We start from the raw sequence: 17783 nt of genomic DNA, 5'->3' as shown, positions 1-17783 counted from the left end.
TTATGGGGAACCAATATTTTATTTATTTCCTTGGTGTAATCTGCCAAAAAGGATGTGACGCAGAGAGTTGTGATGATAACATAGGCTAGTTATGTCTGCTTTTGCCTATTTCAGCAGCCATCCATTGCACCACCTATGGCAAATACAAAAGCAGGAATTTATTATACTGAACGAAATTATAAACGCAACATGTAAAGTGTTGGTCCCATGTTTCATGAGCTGAAATAAAAATCCCAGAAGTTTTACATATGCACAAAAAGCTAATTTCTCTCAAATTTGGTGCACAAACTTGTTTACATCTCTGTTAGTGAGCATTTCTCCTTTGCCAAGATAATCTATCCACCTGACAGGTGCGGCATATCAAGAAGCTGATTAAACAGCTTGTGCTGGGGACAATAAAAGGCCACTCTAAAATGTGCAGTTTTGTCACAAAACACAATGCAACAGATGTCTTAAGTTTTGAGGGAACATGCAATTGGCATGCTGACTGCAGGAATTTCCAACAGAGCTGTTGCCAGAGACTTGAATGTTAATTTCTCTAGCAAAAAACGTAGTTTTAGAGAATTTGGCCGTACATCCAAGTGGCCTCACAACCACAGACCACATGTAACCACGCCAGCCCAGGATGTCCACATCTGGCTTATATTCTGTGCACCTGGTTTGGAAGAGAGTAAGAGACTACAGTTTAGTCTATACTAGTCTAGCCTTCTCTGAATTTAGGCTACATAATATGCACATCTAGCGGGTAGGAATTCGCACTTGTAGTGGCCAATAGAAGGTTATCAAAAAGTAAAGACATCTCTTCGCGCGACGGACGAGAAAAATCAAGGCCGTAGTCTATCAAAAATATTACCGAGCTCACAACAGAGCAATTGAGCTACTTTTTGGGTACACTACCTGTACCTGTTTCCCCAAGTGGAAATGAATGCAGAGAGAAAGAGGCGTATCTCTGATGAAGTTGAAGAGTGAAGACTAGACTAGACGGAAGACCACGACTGTATAGACCCCAACCTGTAATATTTGTGTTGTGGAGAAAATTACCAGGCAGGAGACGGGAGAACAGTTTAGTGTCGTTTTGTAAGAAAGTGCATGTGCACTTCCTATTAGGTTCCATAACATAACCCTGCCATAATACATTATTGCTTAGTAACAGCATGGTAACTAATATAGACAGATATAGATCACCAATACTACACTCCTCCCCCATAGCTTTTAACTCCCAGAGAACAAGGTAAATACGTTTGTGAAATACTAATGCAATATCTGAACAATGCATTCTTAAACATTTCTCAAATACTGGGTTGAAGCAGACTTTTCAGAGCCCAGCACAAATCCAGGGGATTATTCTGCCCCGAAGATGGAACTTGTGTCCTAATAACTAACCCAGGTAATGTTATTTTGCTTTCCTTTTATCTAGAACATATTAAAGTGTTTGTTTGTTTTACTGTTCGTTACCTCCTGAAACAGCTCAGCTCACAGGTCAAGCTTTTGAGGTGCCCTTCGCTGTCGAACAGGATATCTCCGCTCCTCCTGGGCTTCCGGTGGTGGGCCAGGTTCGGGTGGAAGGTCAGGCTCTGTCTCTCCGATACGTCCACAGTCAGGAGACTAGTCCTGGGGGTTATTATTGTTCTTGTTCTCTCGGCATGTCTCTGCTGGGGCGTTGGACCGTAGCAGATGATCCACATGAATGTTGACATGGTGATGACCAACTTGGACTTGGTAAGTCAAAGGTCCTCTGCGTTGCAAGATCACACCTGAGTTTCACAGGTGCTTGGGGTGTCTGAAATCATGTACCATCACACTCTCTCCCTCTTTGAATTATCTGACAGTCTTTGAGTGTCTGTCATGAGCTTTCTTCTGCTATAGCTGGTGCTTTGCCACAGTGTTTGACAAGTCTGGTTTCAACAATGTCAGGCAGGTACGTGGTTGGCGTTCCAGAAACAGTTCAGCTTGTGTACGTTCCATTACTGTGTGTGGTGTGTTACGGTAAGTAAACAGAAAACGGGGAAGCCTTTGGTGGGTGGGCACAGACTGAATCTCGAGCCTAGTCCAGGCCTTCTTAAAGGTTTGCACGGCTCTCTCCGCTGCTCCGTTTGATGCCGGATGCTAAGGTGGTGACAGGAGGGCCATTGTCCGAGACGAGCTCCTTGACTAGTCCAAAGGATGCAAACAGGTGTCTGAGAAGATTGATTGTCTTTTCAGTTGTGGTCAGTTGAGTAGGGCACACTTCCATCCACTTGGAATAGACATCGACGACAACAAGGAAGGGTTGCTTGTCAATCTCGGCGTAATCCACATGGATGCATTCCCATGGTGTAGCAGCCCAGGACCATGAATGAAGAGGTGCAGTAGCAGGCTTGTTCTGAACAGCTTCACAGGGTGAACAGTGACCTATATGCTGCTGAATGTTCTGATCCAGTCCAGGCCACCACAGATAACTGCGGGCGAATGCTTTCATTTGAGTGATCCCTGGATGTCCCTCATGCAGGTCAGATAGCAGTCTCCTCTTGAATTTATGAGGTACCACCACCCTTGATCCCCTCAGAACACATCCTTGATCAGTAGACAACTGGTCTTTCTTGTCGATGAATGGACAAAGGTTATCGTCATTTACGAAGGTTGGCCAGCTGGCCAACGTTAAGTCCAAGACTTTTAAAAGTACAGGGTCTTTCCTTGTTTCCTCTGCTATGTCTGAAACAGATATGAGCAGTTCGTCGATGAGAGAGATCTGGAAGACTGCTCTATCGTCTTCACTGTCTGTGTCACTTTTGCATGGTAGTCTTTATAGTGCATCGGCATTTGTGTGACCATTGGATTGTCTGTTCTCAATCTCGTAGTCGTAGGCTAGCAATATCAGAGCCCAACGTTGCATTCAAAGTGCAGCCAGGGTTGTTATGGCTGATTTTGGTCCAAGGATGGCCAACAGAGGCTTGTGATCCGTCAGCAGTTGGAACGTCCTTCCATAGAGGTATTTGTGAAACTTCTTCACTCCAAATATTATGCTCAGGGCTTCCTTCTCAATTTGGGCATAATTGTTCTCAGTTGGTGACAGAGTCTGTGATGCAAATGCAATAGGGTGTTCTTCACCTGATGGTAGAACATGTGAGATGACGGCTCCTACTCCGTATGGAGATGCATCACACGCGAGTCTCAGCTTCATCTTTGTGTCGTAGTGGGCAAGCCACTTGCTCTTTAGTAGATGCTGTTTGCAAGTCTTGAATGCTTCTTCGCAATGTGGAGACCAATTCCACTTTGTATCGGCCTGCAGCAGTTGGTGAAGCGGATGCAACAATGTGGACAAGTTTGCCAAAAACTTTCCGTAATAGTTCAGGCCTTGTGCGTCAATATTGTATCCAAGATACTCCACTGAGTCCTGGAGGAACTCACACTTGCTATGTTTCATTCTCACTCCGTATTTCTCCAGTCTTGACATCACTTTGTCCAGCACTACAAGGTGCTCTTCAATGGTTGGTGCTGACATGAGGATGTTGTCCATGAAGCACACAACATTGTCTATGCCGTCAAGATCTGATCCATTGTGTGTTGGAATATTGCTGGAGCTGTCGAGATCCCATAGGTCAAGCGATTGAATCTGAATAGCCCCTTGTATGTATTGATGGTCAGATACTGTTCTGACTCCGGATCCAGCTTCAGTTGCTGATAAGAGAATGACAGGTCCAGCGTACTGAAAACCTTCCCACCAGCTAGAGTGGCAAACAGATCTTCAGTGTTTGGTAGTGGATATTCCTCTGGTAGTATGCAGCGATTTACTGTGACCTTGTAGTCTCTGCACATTCTGATGGTAATGTCTTTCTTTGGGACTACAATGATCGGAACGTCCCAGTCGCTCCTCTCCACTTTCGTGATGATGTTACTCTTCTGTAGGCGTTCCAGTTCTTTCTCCACTGCTTCCTTAAGAGCATAGGGAACTGGACGTGGTTTGTGAAAGATAGGCTTGGTTCCTTCTTGCACTCTGACTTTTGCTGTGAAGTCTTGTATCTCGCCGTAGCCATCTTTGAAAAGTTATTTGTGCTTCTCCAGCATGTTAGTGAGTGTAGCCTGACACACTGGTTTGTCATTTTTCAGACTGAAGATTTCTCTCCAGTTCAGCTTGATCTTCTGTAGCCAGTTTCTGCCTAGCAAGGCTGATTTCTCTCCTTTAACAATGATAAGCGGTAGCGTCCACTCCTTCCCCTCATACCGGACTGGTACATGGATCTGCCTTAACACAGGCATAGTGTCACCAGTGTATGATGAAAGGTGGATGGATGCTGGCTGAAGAGGGCACTCTTTCAGTTTTTCTTTGTAGATTCTCTCTGGAACAAGAGATACAGACGCTCCAGTGTCCAGCTGCATTTGTACTCCACGTGTGTCAATTACCTTGTGAACTCCTTTCTGACGTTCTACATGTCCCGATAGCTCAATAGTATCCCTGTGGGCAAGCTCGAGTCCAAGTGCGATATCACAGGCTTTCTTGAAAGTCTAGTCCTTCTCTGACAGAAGCCATCTGTGATATGCTTCACCTGTGAGACCACATACAAACGTGTCTCGGAGAGCATCATCAAGAAATTGTGCAAAATCACATGTCCTACCAGTCAAAGGTTTGGACACACCTACTCATTCAAGGGTTTTTCTTAATTTTTACTATTCTCTACATTGTAGAATAATAGTGAAGATATCAAAACTGTGAAATAACACATATGGAGTGTTAAACAAATACAAATATATTTGAGATTTGAGATTCTTCAAATAGCCACCCTTTACCTTGATGACATTTTTGCACACTCTTGGCATTCTCTCAACCAGCTTCACCTGGAATGCTTTTCCAACAGTCTTGAAGGAGTTCCCACATATGCTTAGCACTTGTTGGCTGCTTTTCCTTCACTCTGCGGTCCGACTCATCCCAAACCATCTCAATTGGGATGAGGTCGGGGGATTGTGGAAGCCAGGTCATCTGATGCAGCACTCCATCACTCTCCTTCTTGGTAAAATAGCCCTTACACAGCCTGGATGTGTAATGGGTCATTGTCCTGTTGAAAAACAAATGAAATTCCCGCTAAGTCCAAACCAGATGGGATGGAGTATCGCTGCAGAATGCTGTGGTAGCCATGCTGGTTAAGTGTGCCTTGAATTCTAAATAAATCACAGACTGTGTCACCAACAAAGCACCCACACACCATAACACCTCCTCCTCCATGCTTTGCTGTGGGAGCTACACATGCAGAGATCATCCGTTTACCCACACCGCGTCACACAAAGACACGGCGGTTGGAACTAAAAATCTCAAATTTGGACTCTAGACCAAAGGACACATTTCCACCGGTCTAATGTCCATTGCTCGTGTTTCTTGGCCCAAGCAGGTCTCTTCTTATTGGTGTCCTTTAGTAGTGGTTTCTTTGCAGCAATTCAACCATGAAGGCCTGATTCACACAGTCCCCTCTGAACAGTTGATGTTGAGATGTGTCTGTTACTTGAACTCTGTGAAGCATTTATTTGGGCTGCAATTTCTGAGGCTGGTAACTATAATGAACTCTGGGTCTTCCATTCCTGTGGTGGTCCTCATGAGAGCCAGTTTCATCATAGCGCTTGATGGTTTTTGCGAGTGCACTTGAAGAAACTTTAAAAGTTATTGAAATGTTCCGTATTGACTGACCTTCATGTCTTAAAGTAATGATGGACTGTTGTTAAAGTAATGATAGTTTTGATGTCTTCACTATTATTCTACAATGTAAAAAATAGTAAAAATAAAGGAAAACCCTTGAATGAGTAGGTGTTTCCAAACTTTTACTTGTAGTGTACTTGCCAGCCTTTTCAAAGCAAGGATGTAGTCAGCCACGGTTTCCCCTTGACTCTGGTGACGTTGGTAGAATCTGAAGCATTCTGCAATGAGAATGGGCTTAGGCTTGAAATGCCTTGAGAGAGTTTCAGTCAGTTCTGCATAGGTCAACTCCACTGCTTTTATTGGTTCAATGAGACCTTTCAGCAATCCATACTCAGTTGGATGCAAAACACTGAGAAATATGTATGCTTTCTTTTCATGTTTGATTTCATTTGCAGCCAGCCAACGCTCAAAAACGCTCTACATAGGAATCAAAATCCTCTTTGTAGCCTCAAACTCTTGTACCCGACAAATGGTTGCCATTTTCACAGTTAATTGTTCAGTTTCCACATTCCTTGTATTCCTTCATTTTCAGAATTTTCATTTAATTCTTAACTTTCTCCATTTCAGAAGTTTCTGCAATTTCTTCATTCTCTGGACTCATTTGTAATAATGTACAAACTGTGTTACGTTTCTTCTTTTAAAAGAAACAATATTTCGTATATTTTCAATGGGTTCAATTACAGTTCTTAGTTTACCCACCAGAGGGCAGTGTCGCTATTCTGGACTCATAGGCTTGCTAATTGGCTGCTCCCTAACACAGCGCCTGCTAGCAGTGCTTTGCATAAGCAGTCTTCTACTGGAGGAAAAAAGTAAGTGACGATTGATATAATACTACACCACCCTTGTGCTAAAACCGTCTACAGCTTCAAGTAATGATTTGGCTAGAGCCTCAGAAAAGCATGAGTCCGCTAGCTCTCTTTGCCGTCTTTTTAGGACAATTATTTTTTGGGGTGAAAGCTTCGGACTTTACCCACAAACCGAGGGTGACATTGACAGACAGAGGTAAAGTAAGCTTTTTATTTTAAATCAATAGTATAATAATTTAATGATGACAGCAGGGGTTGAATGATTAGGCCTATTAGGAGTCGATTTATATTCAATACTAAAATATCTGGAGGAAAATTGTATTGTCCACAATAGCCAAAAGGATCCGATTCAGTTGAAGGGGCTTTATTGGCATGGGAAACATATGTTTACATTGCCAAAGCAAGTGAAATAGATAATAAACAAAATTGAAATAAACAATTTTTTTAAATGAACAGTAAACATTACACTTTCCAAAAGAATAAAGACATTTCAAATGTCATATTATGTCTATATACAGTAATGATATGCAAATAGTTAAAGTAAAAAAAGGGGCAATAAATAAACTTTCTTGATTTGGAACTATCAAACAGGGGCGCAACTTTCACTGGGGATGGGGGGGACTTGTCCACATTCTGAAATAGCATTTTTTCTACTTTGCAACTACTTAGCATGTTAGTTAACCCTTCTCCTAACCTTAACCCTTTTAGATAACCCTAACATTAACCTTTTAACCTAACTCCTAGCCTAGCTAACGTAAGCCAGCTAGTTAACATTAGCTTTAGCCACCTAGCCACCCCTAGCTAACGTTAGCCACTACAAACTGGAATTTGTAACATATCATACGTTTAGAAATGCGTAAGAAGTTGTACATTTAAAAAATATTGTACGAATTGGATGATGGACATCCACAAATTAATACATACGAAATGTAACCTATCATACTAAATCATTTAGCAGATGCTCTTATCCAGAGCGACTTACAATTAATTATTTTTTTATACCCCCGTGGGAATCTAACCCACAACCCTGGCGTTGCAAACGCCATGCTATACCAACTGAACTACATCCCTGCCAGCCATTCCCTCCCCTACCCTGGACAACTTATGCACCACCCCATGGGTCTCCCAGTCACGGCCGGCTACAACAGAGCCTGGATTCGAACCAGGATCTCTAGTGGCACAGCTAGCACTGTGATACAGTGCCTTAGACCACTGTGCCACTTGGGAGGCCAGTGTCCGCATAATACGAAGTGCTCTGAGACCACGTTGCAAAGACAGTATAGTACTGTCTGAAGATAGGCAGGAACTGCTTCTCAAATATCTGATCACACTTGTAGGCGATGTCTTGGCAACGTTGGCTTGCTAAACTCATGCATAGAAACATGTCATAACGGCCGTCAAATCAAAGGCACTCCGTTGATATAAAGTAGTTTTTGACAGAAATTTAAATGTGTCATTTTGTCACATTCACAAGATTGAAGTAGTAACATGTTCAACCAGGGGCTCAACTTTGGTTTTAGAAGTGGGGAGGGACATAATTTGTATTAATTTTTTATCCAGTCGGATAAACACTCCAAACAGCCTACTCGACCGCTCGGAGGCGTCCGCATGGTCCTAAAGCAACCAACGCTTCGTTTTGTATCACATTCCAATGATGAAAATGACAAAAATGCAATTTCAGAATGTGGGGGGACACCCCTGTGATCAACTACTTAAAGACATTTCACTTCTCTCATTGACTTCTTAAACCCCAAACCACAGCCTGGTCTGCTTGGTCTGTTTCTCAAGCGTTCCCGGAAGTCTCGCGATGTTGCGTCTCTGGGTTTAGAAACTCTGTGGTGCTATGCCGGAATGTGAAAACGTACCTCAATCCAGGGATGTAATATGTCGTTGTACTCATAATCATCCCGAATCGAGAAGATTGAAATAATGCTTGTTTTTGATTAAACTGCCGTTTTCGTCAGCATGCTAGGCTAGCTAATGCAATAAAAGCCCATTGGATTCCATGAAAATGCGACGCCTAGAGTTGGGGTGAGTAGCTACTGGAAGTGTTGTTGAATCCAATGGGTTGCTTTAGCATTAGCTAGCCTAGCATGCTGACGAAAATGGCAGTTTAATAAAAATCTAGCAGTATTTCAATCTTCTCGATTCACCTTTCATCATTTCGTGGTGATTAGAAGTACAACGATATATTCCATCCCTGGATTGAGTTACGTTTTCCCAGCCATATACCGCACTGGGCTCTGGCTGTCCACATTTTGGCATAGCACAGACCCGTCGCCAGACCGCAGTCTTAAGGGGGGCATATGAAATGCATGGGAGGGCAGGGCACAATTATTATTAGCCTACAGTACGTATATTTAATAATAAATTCCCTCATTTACAGAAACAAGTTATGTTTTTCATTTCACTTCACCAATTTGGACTATTTTGTAGATGTTCGTTACAAGAAATCCAAATAAAAATCCCTTTAAATTACAGGTTGTAATGCAACAAAATAGGAAAAACGCCAAGTGGGATGAATACTTTTGCAAGGCACTGTATGTGGCCCGTGAGGGATTCAAACCCACAACCCAGGTGTTGCCTGTACCTTGCTTCTAAACCCACTTAGCCAATGGAATCCTGGTTTCCAAGAAGTCTTCCTAGTTCCAGAAACACATCTCCAGTCCAGTCATATGTTTACTTAATGATTTATATCTCTGTGTCCTCAGATGTGAGCTTCCTAAGAATCTACCTATCTGGGAATAACAGCCATATAAAGCTCCTGCAGGGCCCTCAAGACAACATAGTATACATTACAGGCCATATACACCTGTTCCAGACAGACTTCCACAGTTCTAAACCCTCTACAATGGTAATATGACTGAGTTACCCTTACTGCAAACCTTACTTGTGTATTGTGTTGCTTTATATTGATTTAGCTCTATTCAGGTCGTGCTCTAAGTAGGATTGTCCAATTCAGTTGCTGTAATGTAATTGATGGTAATAACAGAGGGAGAGTTATTAATATTGTTACAGTAAATATTGAGCTAAACAGTCCTTCCCCTCTTACATGCTGTAGACTAGAATATGTTAAAATGGATGTGTTGAACATTGTACTCTACATGTACAGATGTAGGATCTTAATTTGATCACTCTTATGTTACTGAGAATGTTAGTGCACAGCAGAAAAAGCAAACTTGTAGTATATTCAAGGTTTAAAAAGGCTTTTAAAGTTAGTAATTTCCACTTTAAAATGTCACTTGATTTGCCCTAACGAAAAATGGATCAATGCCTACAAAAAAATGTCCATTAATTATAATCCACATAATAATTCACATGTCCTGTTGCTGCATGATTATTTTCCTGCTGTATTAAAGTGGCTCAAATTAAGATCCTACATCTGTACCTGTACAATACATTTAATGATTGCCTTTGCAGAGTCCTGTGTTTGGAGAGGGATGTAGAAGTAATGATCCCGCATCACCAGTGAGTATCTGAGAGGATGTTGGTTTTATAGTACAGTTCATTACTAAAGTTGCACACAGAATATTTTGCATACAAAGTTGTAACACAGTTCTGTTTTGTACTTCAGGACTGTCACTATAACATCACTGTTTTACACAAGACTAAAGATCCAAACCAACTGTTCCTGTGTGGAACCAATGGACAACAACAGACATTGTGCTGTTACATGGTATGGGACATACTTTTCATTATATAAGTATACATTACTTTTCATGGTACCATTTTGCCATTGGTTGACACAAAACTATTCCACTGCAGAACCCATCAGACGACCCGTTTAACTGCACTCGATCCAAGGGCATCCAAAACATTAAACAACACATAAATGAAAGCGAGCCATCGATCCTCATTGGTGAGGAAAATATCTCATTGGAAAACATGACTCTATAATATGACCTAATGTTCATGACTGGTTATTGAGCTAATGTGTTGTGTCTCCATGTTCTGCTGAAGTAGAGGAGTTCTACACCACTCACTCAGGCACAGAGGGTTCCGTGGGGATCCACAGGTTTGGGAAGAACAGACTATGGACAGAAAAAAGTGGAACAGGTATGGATCAGGGTGAGAGAACAAGACATGGCCTGACATTGTTTTGTTTAGGACTGTATATATTGATCAGACTGTCCATTGACTGTAATTACACTGCTCAAAAAAATAAAGGGAACACTTAAACAACACAATGTAACTCCAAGTCAATCACACTTCTGTGAAATCAAACTGTCCACTTAGGAAGCAACACTGATTAACAATAAATTTCACATGCTGTTGTGCAAATGGAATAGACAACAGGTGGAAATTATAGGCAATTAGCAAGACACCCCCCAATAAAGAAGTGGTTCTGCAGGTGGTGACCACAGACCACTTCTCAGTTCCTATGCTTCCTGGCTGATGTTTTGGTCACTTTTGAATGCTGCCGGTGCTTTCACTCTAGTGGTAGCATGAGACGGAGTCTACAACCCACACAAGTGGCTCAGGTAGTGCAGCTCATCCAGGATGGCACATCAAAGCGAGCTGTGGTGAGAAGGTTTGCTGTGTCTGTCAGCATAGTGTCCAGAGCATGGAGGCGCTACCAGGAGACAGGCCAGTACATCAGGAGACGTGGAGGAGGCCGTAGGAGGGCAACAACCCAGCAGCAGGACCGCTACCTCCGCCTTTGTGCAAGGAGGAGCAGGAGGAGCACTGCCAGAGCCCTGCAAAATGACCTCCAGCAGGCCACAAATGTGCATGTGTCTGCTCAAACGGTCAGAAACAGACTCCATGAGGGTGGTATGAGGGCCCGACATCCACAGGTGGGGGTTGTGCTTACAGCCCAACACCGTGCAGGACGTTTGGCATTTGCCAGAGAACACCAAGATTGGCAAATTCGCCACTGGCGCCCTGTGCTCTTCACAGATGAAAGCAGGTTCACACTGAGCACATGTGACAGAGTCTGGAGACGCCGTGGAGAACGTTCTGCTGCCTGCAACATCCTCCAGCATGACCGGTTTGGCGGTGGGTCAGTCATGGTGTGGGGTGGCATTTCTTTGGGGGGCCGCACAGCCCTCCATGTGCTCGCCAGAGGTAGCCTGACTGCCATTAGGTACCGAGATGAGATCCTCAGACCCCTTGTGAGACCATATGCTGGTGCGGTTGGCCCTGGGTTCCTCCTAATGCAAGACAATGCTAGACCTCATGTGGCTGGAGTGTGTCAGCAGTTCCTGCAAGAGGAAGGCATTGATGCTATGGACTGGCCCGCCCGTTCCCCAGACCTGAATCCAATTGAGCACATCTGGGACATCATGTCTCGCTCCATCCACCAACGCCACGTTGCACCACAGACTGTCCAGGAGTTGGCGGATGCTTTAGTCCAGGTCTGGGAGGAGATCCCTCAGGAGACCATCCGCCACCTCATCAGGAGCATGCCCAGGCGTTGTAGGGAGGTCATACAGGCACGTGGAGGCCACACACACTACTGAGCCTCATTTTGACTTGTTTTAAGGACATTACATCAAAGTTGGATCAGCCTGTAGTGTGGTTTTCCACTTTAATTTTGAGGGTGACTCCAAATCCAGACCTCCATGGGTTGATACATTTGATTTCCATTGATAATTTTTGTGTGATTTTGTCAGCACATTCAACTATGTAAAGAAAAAAGTATTTAATAAGATTATTTCATTCATTCAGATCTAGGATGTGTTGTTTAAGTGTTCCCTTTATTTTTTTGAGCAGTGTATTTATCCTGTTCTTTTCCTTAGAACAGAGATATGTGAGTTTGGTGGCTAGCGGGCAGAGAGAGGATCGTCTGCAGGACAGACTATACGCCTTCTACATAGAGAAGAACCGAGACTCGAGTTTGGACTCTGATCTCTGGGTTCCCCGGGTTGCTCAAGTCTGCATGGTAAGCACTACATACATGAATGTAGAACATGAATCATGCCTGCACTGTATGTAATCACCAGTGCTTCAGTTTAGTTCAGAAAATATTTGTAGATCTTTCATATGTGGCACCAACTCCATTTCTGCCCATTTAAGCCCTTAATTAAGACTATTTTCATTTGGGGGCTCCTTTAAGGGGTGTGTGCACTTGCCCACTGTGATTATCTTAGCATGTCCGTGGTTGGTTGTGTGTTCCAGGCCGATCTTGGAGGACCTAAGTCCTATCTGCAGTTCAGGTGGACCTCCAAGTTGAGTACCAGGCTCTTCTGTGGAGACCATGACAGCAGGCTGTACTTCACCCAGCTAGTGGACATGAACACTGTTCTGGGAGACAGGTGGCAGGATACCAGGGTCTACGCACTCTTCAGGAATGGCTGGTAGGACGACATACTGTAGATAGATCATAATGGACCTTAGTAACATACACAAATCAGCAATAGCAACACAACAGGCTCTGGGAGCAGGGACTCATAGTACAGTTTATGACATGACGTTGCAGTGCCGTTAAGAAAAAAAATCTAATTTGAAAGAGAAAAACATCGAAGTGAAAGTGACATAAGGAGTTTTAACGATTAAGAAAACCAAAATGTCGTACTCTTTGTTTTGTTTTTATCACGTGGAAGTTTGGGTTGTGCTTCCCCTCTTTAAATGTAACTTGGTTACAGTTCATATCCCTTTTCTGATCTCGAGAGTCATCTGATCTTCTGACCTTTACTGAAAGCAGATGTTGTGAAACATTGTGAAAGAGATCTTTAGTAAGGGGTATAGTTGAAACTTGCTGAGCTCTGTGTCTATCCCTAGGGGTATGAGTGCTGTATGTGTCTACACCGTAGAAGATATTGCCCGCATCTTTAAAACCTCCAACTTCACGGGACACACAGGGCCCGTTCCAAACCCACGACCTGGTGAGGTATGCTCAACAATATACTTTATAGTCCCCTCTACTCCTTTCCTCTGTATGTCTACAATATTGGACTGTATTCTGTGTATGTCTTTGTATGTTGAAGTATACATAAAATTGTCCATCCTCTTGTAGTGTGTTAAAGACAGCACTAAACTCCCCATGGAAGTCCTGAAGATGGTGGACAAGCATTCAGAGATGAAGGAGTGGGTCACCAGTGGGCCTCTCCTGGTCACTCACCGCCATTACCACCACATCCGCATGGATAGAGTCCAAGGCAAATGGAATGTCCTGTTTCTGTCTCTAGGTGAGAAGTTTTGATCTCTAGATGATGAATCACAAATGATCAGTCTGAAAGCAATGACGGGAAACCTTAGCCTTCGGAGATGTTTGGAGACCTTTAACATACACCTCTTATGACCCTGCAGCAAGTGATGATAGGGAGCTGTATCGTGTTTATGTACAGTATAATTATAGGAATGTGGATGAGATGAGAAAGTTTCCATCTTATAATCACACCAGTTTCAAGAGACAGAGACTTTCAGAAGGTTGAAATAATATTGACCATTCATGGTACTAGAGGGTGTAAAGTGACACTTTTTTTCACGCTGACTGACTGACACTGATCTTTTGTAAGGTGTAAAAAAAAAGGCCTGTCTGAACAGTTTATTTTGAACTTTAAAAAAGAGAAGTAACTAAGTGGAAGTATAGTCTTATCACACTGTGCTAGGAAACCAGAGATGCAGTTCATTTCCCATCATTGCACTCAAATTGGCACACAGAGACTTATGCAATCAACCCTAACTCGAGATTCACGCCTGCACAACAGTTTTTAGGGTGTGCTTAGTGTCAGAGAAATACAACCCGGACATGAGACTGATGAATGTAATTGAAGTACAGTATCAGAAGCATTACTGTAGCGATAGTCATAGATACTCATAGATATGTATCCTCAGGGTGAGTCTATGCCCCACCATGCATCTGTACTGTGAGTGGTGTAATATATGACTGGAGGATGTCTCAACGTTATGATGAAACATTTAAAGGACTGTTGACATTTCTTACCCACACCTTTTTTTTGTAATGTTTGACTCTCACTCATATCCTCAATGATCAATGACTGCTGTTTGACACTGGCTGTGTGTGTGTGTGTGTGTGTGTGTGTGTGTGTGTCTACACTAGAGAATGGAGGGATTCATAAGGTTCTGGAGAGGGATGGTCAGGCCTTCGTCATCGCTGACTTACAACCTTTTAACTACAGGGCACACATCCTCAGTATGATGTTACACTCCTCAACGGTGAGTCAAGGAACACAGCCCACACAGAAACCTCCCCATTGAGATCCAACAGTGGTAGCAATGTAGTAATAAAACATGGAGTGGAATAGACAATAGTCAAAGAGATCCCTTTCATACCATGTTTTAACATGTGGATCAGTTATTTGATCACGGCTGAACGTTTGATGATTCAACTACAGATGTTGTTGTCCTTTAAAATGCATTCCGTCTGCATATCATTTGATGGCATTGTGGATTTAGTTTAATAATAAGTATTGGCCACAGGTTTAAAATGGCATGCCTCATTCAAATACACAGAATGTTGTAGGCTGTTACGTAATATCCATCTCCAATGCGCCCACATCGGAAGGTGGTTTCCAAAATCCGACCACAATACGTCCCAGAGGTCTGAACGGGAGGAGAGAGACAATAGACAGGAACAACTGCAACCATAACAACTATATTTATATCTCTATAATAATATTGTAGAAGAAGTGGTGTTCTAATTGTAAGCCAGTAACTTTCTTCTGCAGTCAACAGTCATTGTTCCAGTATTCCCTACAATATTAGAATAAAGGGTTCCAAAAGGGTTCTTCGGCTGTCCCCATAGGAGAACCCTTTTTGGTTCCACATAGAACTCTTTTGGGTTCCATGTAGAACTCTCTGTGTAAAGAGTTCTACATGGAACTCAAATGGGTTCTGCATGGAACCAAAAGGGGTTCTTCTATTAGGTTCTAGATAGCTCCTTTTTTTCTAATGTTCTTGTGGTGTTGTGTTCCAGGCAAAGCTGTATGTGGCCTCCAGCAAAGAGCTGGTTCAGATTGACCTGGGCAGCTGTGATCAGTATGGAGCCCAGTGTGAAGACTGTGTCTTGGCCAGAGACCCTTACTGCGGCTGGGACGGCCATCGCTGCACCACAGCTACAAAGTAAGACCAAGCACAGCCTGCTTTCAGCTTATAGCATCTGCTGTATAGATATTTAATGGTAGTGATTTGAAAATAGATTTCTCATTAATGGTTATCAACATATTGGTTTCCTCTCTGTGGTTTCCTGTGAGCCTTATACAGTTTTGTTGTAACACTTCATAGTGTTTGTCAAAAATGCAAATATAGAGTGGTGCATTAGTTTGGCCATTATGCTAGACCTTATTTTCCATCAGTTCAGCTCAACATGGCCAGAGGTAGTTTTTCCAGAATGATGTATACACACATGGCCCTTGTTCAAACAAATGTGGTGTCAGATGAGGCCATGAAAACAAACAAAATGTACTTCAAACAAATGTGGTGTCAGATGAGGCCATGAAAACAAACTAAATGTACTTCAAACAAATGTGGTGTCAGATGAGGCCATGAAAACAAACAAAATGTACTTCAAACAAATGTGGTGTCAGATGAGGCCATGAAAACAAACAAAATGTACTTCAAACAAATGTGGTGTCAGATGAGGCCATGAAAGCAAACAAAATATACTTCATTTGATTAAACGTGACATACTTACAAGTAACTGGGCAGAGAGAGGATGGTGTGTCAAGGTGGTGTGTCAGAGGAAAATGTTAGTTCACTTCCTCACTCTGATCCCCACCTGCTGTTAAAAAGTATACTACACTTCCTCCTCTACACTCCCCCCAAACATGCACACACGCTACACACACACGATACTACACACCACCTTGTTGTGTAGTCAAATGCTCTATGCTCCGTTGGTGTGATACTATGTGGTTTCAGTACAGCTCCTCTGTTTCAAATAACTATCTCTCTGCCAACCACAAGGTAGACACCCTACTGTACAATAAACCGGTACATTTGCTGGTTGAGTTGCTGGTTGAGACTCCTTAACTCATATATGCTTGTCTTTTTACAGTGATACAATTCAGGATGTGGAGAACGGGAACCATCAGGTATGCAGCAACATATCCAGAGGATTTACTGCAAGTAAAGGTGTGTAGTGTGTTACAGCCATCCTTGTACAAATACAAACCCCTTATTATGACCAAGTACTATAATAAAGGATGGAAACCATCCACAATGGTTAGCTATGGGAGTCTAAAAAGCAATGTTTTGCTCTTAGTTTACTTTCCAGGGTCATCAGTTGGTGCTGTAGATGGAATCAGAGTTCCTCTATCTTCAAAGTACTTCCTCCATTGCCCAACCTTGTCCAGCCACGCTGAGTACAGCTGGAGGCACCATGGCAACACCACAGCAACGCCGTGCATCTCCACAAAGTCAGAGGACCAGTGTCTCCTGCTAATAGAGAGCATGGGCCCTGAGCAGCAGGGAACATACAGCTGTGTGTCTGAGGAGAGGGGCTACCGCAGGACCCTGGTGCAGTACCAGTTACAGCTGGACAGGGGGGTCACAGGCCTGGCCTCTCACCACCTACCCTTTCCTGGTCTGGGTCTGGTACTACTACTGGTCCTGACTTTGCTCTGCTAGCATCAGCTCTATGGACTATCACCCCAGCCCTATGACCGAGCTGACTTGACTTGGACATGCCTGCACTTGTACTTTGGTCTTCCTTACACCCACGGTACCTCAATAATAGTTCATGACAGTCAAGTGACCTACAAGGGGCCAAAGCTTCGCTGAGCCATTTCCTTTGTTACTTTCACAATCAGTTGGTCAAAAAACTGAACGCTGCAGAAGTTAAAGCAACCGCACTTGTGCTGAGTTAAGGATTTATTGGCCTTATGTGTTTTATAATCATGCTACGTTTTCCAATATGAAACTTTGCAGGGGTTTAAAATATTTTATGTGAAAATCTGAATGCAAAAACAGACTAATTTGGTTACATTTTAGAAATATATTTGTTTACTTAACTACTAAGTTTCTTTGCTAACAGCATGATAGTTGTAAATATATATATTTCTTTATCGATTACTTATTTATATGTACAGTATTAAACTCTTGCACTCCTCTCTTATGTCATGATAATTATACATTATTTTCCTTCACCTCAAAAGTAAGTCTTTATTTCAAATGTTTCAAGTTAAGCCATATTGAAAATGTAGCAAGTTCTAGGATAATTATGTGAAAGCAAAGGGACATTATGAAATGTTCTTGCTGTTGAAACCCCAGGCTTGCATTACAGTAAAGTCAGTGTTGAAAGAGAATAGCCCAAGCTGTAATGATATCTCTAGGAGAAGATAGTGTTTTTTTGAGAAATATCTGTGCTATCCCCACTTCTGACTTAGGGCCTGATTCAGACTTACTCACGC

The 17783-nt window shown here is 42.7% G+C and overlaps 2 protein-coding genes across 6 annotated transcripts in view; both read left to right on the top strand.

Annotated features, from left to right (window-relative positions):
* Positions 1 to 17519, top strand: part of LOC121555713 (semaphorin-7A-like) — a 41891-nt gene extending 24372 nt beyond the window's left edge. The window contains exon 15 of the mRNA XM_041869547.2: positions 17058 to 17519. The gene's annotated coding sequence lies outside the window, so the exon portion shown is untranslated. The remainder of the gene's footprint in view (positions 1 to 17057) is intronic.
* LOC121555732 (semaphorin-7A) lies at positions 6505 to 17489 on the top strand. 5 transcript variants are annotated; one of them, XM_045218352.1, is made up of 14 exons: positions 6505 to 6664; positions 9180 to 9322; positions 9889 to 9936; positions 10043 to 10144; positions 10234 to 10327; positions 10432 to 10536; positions 12210 to 12352; positions 12589 to 12767; positions 13192 to 13300; positions 13427 to 13598; positions 14474 to 14589; positions 15350 to 15495; positions 16430 to 16506; positions 16637 to 17489. In XM_045218352.1, the coding sequence occupies exons 1-14, from the start codon at positions 6535 to 6537 to the stop codon at positions 16999 to 17001; spliced, it is 1929 nt and encodes a 642-aa protein (XP_045074287.1). In that variant the 5' UTR covers positions 6505 to 6534; the 3' UTR covers positions 17002 to 17489. The 5 variants fall into 5 exon arrangements, with proteins under 5 accessions (XP_045074287.1, XP_041725497.2, XP_045074288.1 ...); XM_041869563.2 differs by having other exon boundaries at positions 10429 to 10536; XM_045218353.1 differs by having other exon boundaries at positions 6506 to 6664; positions 10429 to 10524.
* Positions 17520 to 17783: the final 264 nt, after the last annotated feature.

Source organism: Coregonus clupeaformis, unplaced genomic scaffold, assembly GCF_020615455.1.
Source record: "Coregonus clupeaformis isolate EN_2021a unplaced genomic scaffold, ASM2061545v1 scaf1521, whole genome shotgun sequence".
NCBI lineage: Eukaryota > Metazoa > Chordata > Actinopteri > Salmoniformes > Salmonidae > Coregonus > Coregonus clupeaformis.
This window is presented reverse-complemented; position numbering and strand designations above follow the sequence as displayed.

Excerpts from the sequence above, each read along its gene's own strand:
- LOC121555732 (XM_041869563.2), top strand. The coding sequence starts at position 6,535 with ATGATTTGGCTAGAGCCTCAGAAAAGCATGAGTCCGCTAGCTCTCTTT. Across the intron at positions 10,328-10,428 it reads CGAGCCATCGATCCTCATTG|TAGAGGAGTTCTACACCACT; the intron begins GTGAGGAAAATA and ends GTTCTGCTGAAG. Across the intron at positions 10,537-12,209 it reads TGGAACAGGTATGGATCAGG|AACAGAGATATGTGAGTTTG; the intron begins GTGAGAGAACAA and ends TCTTTTCCTTAG.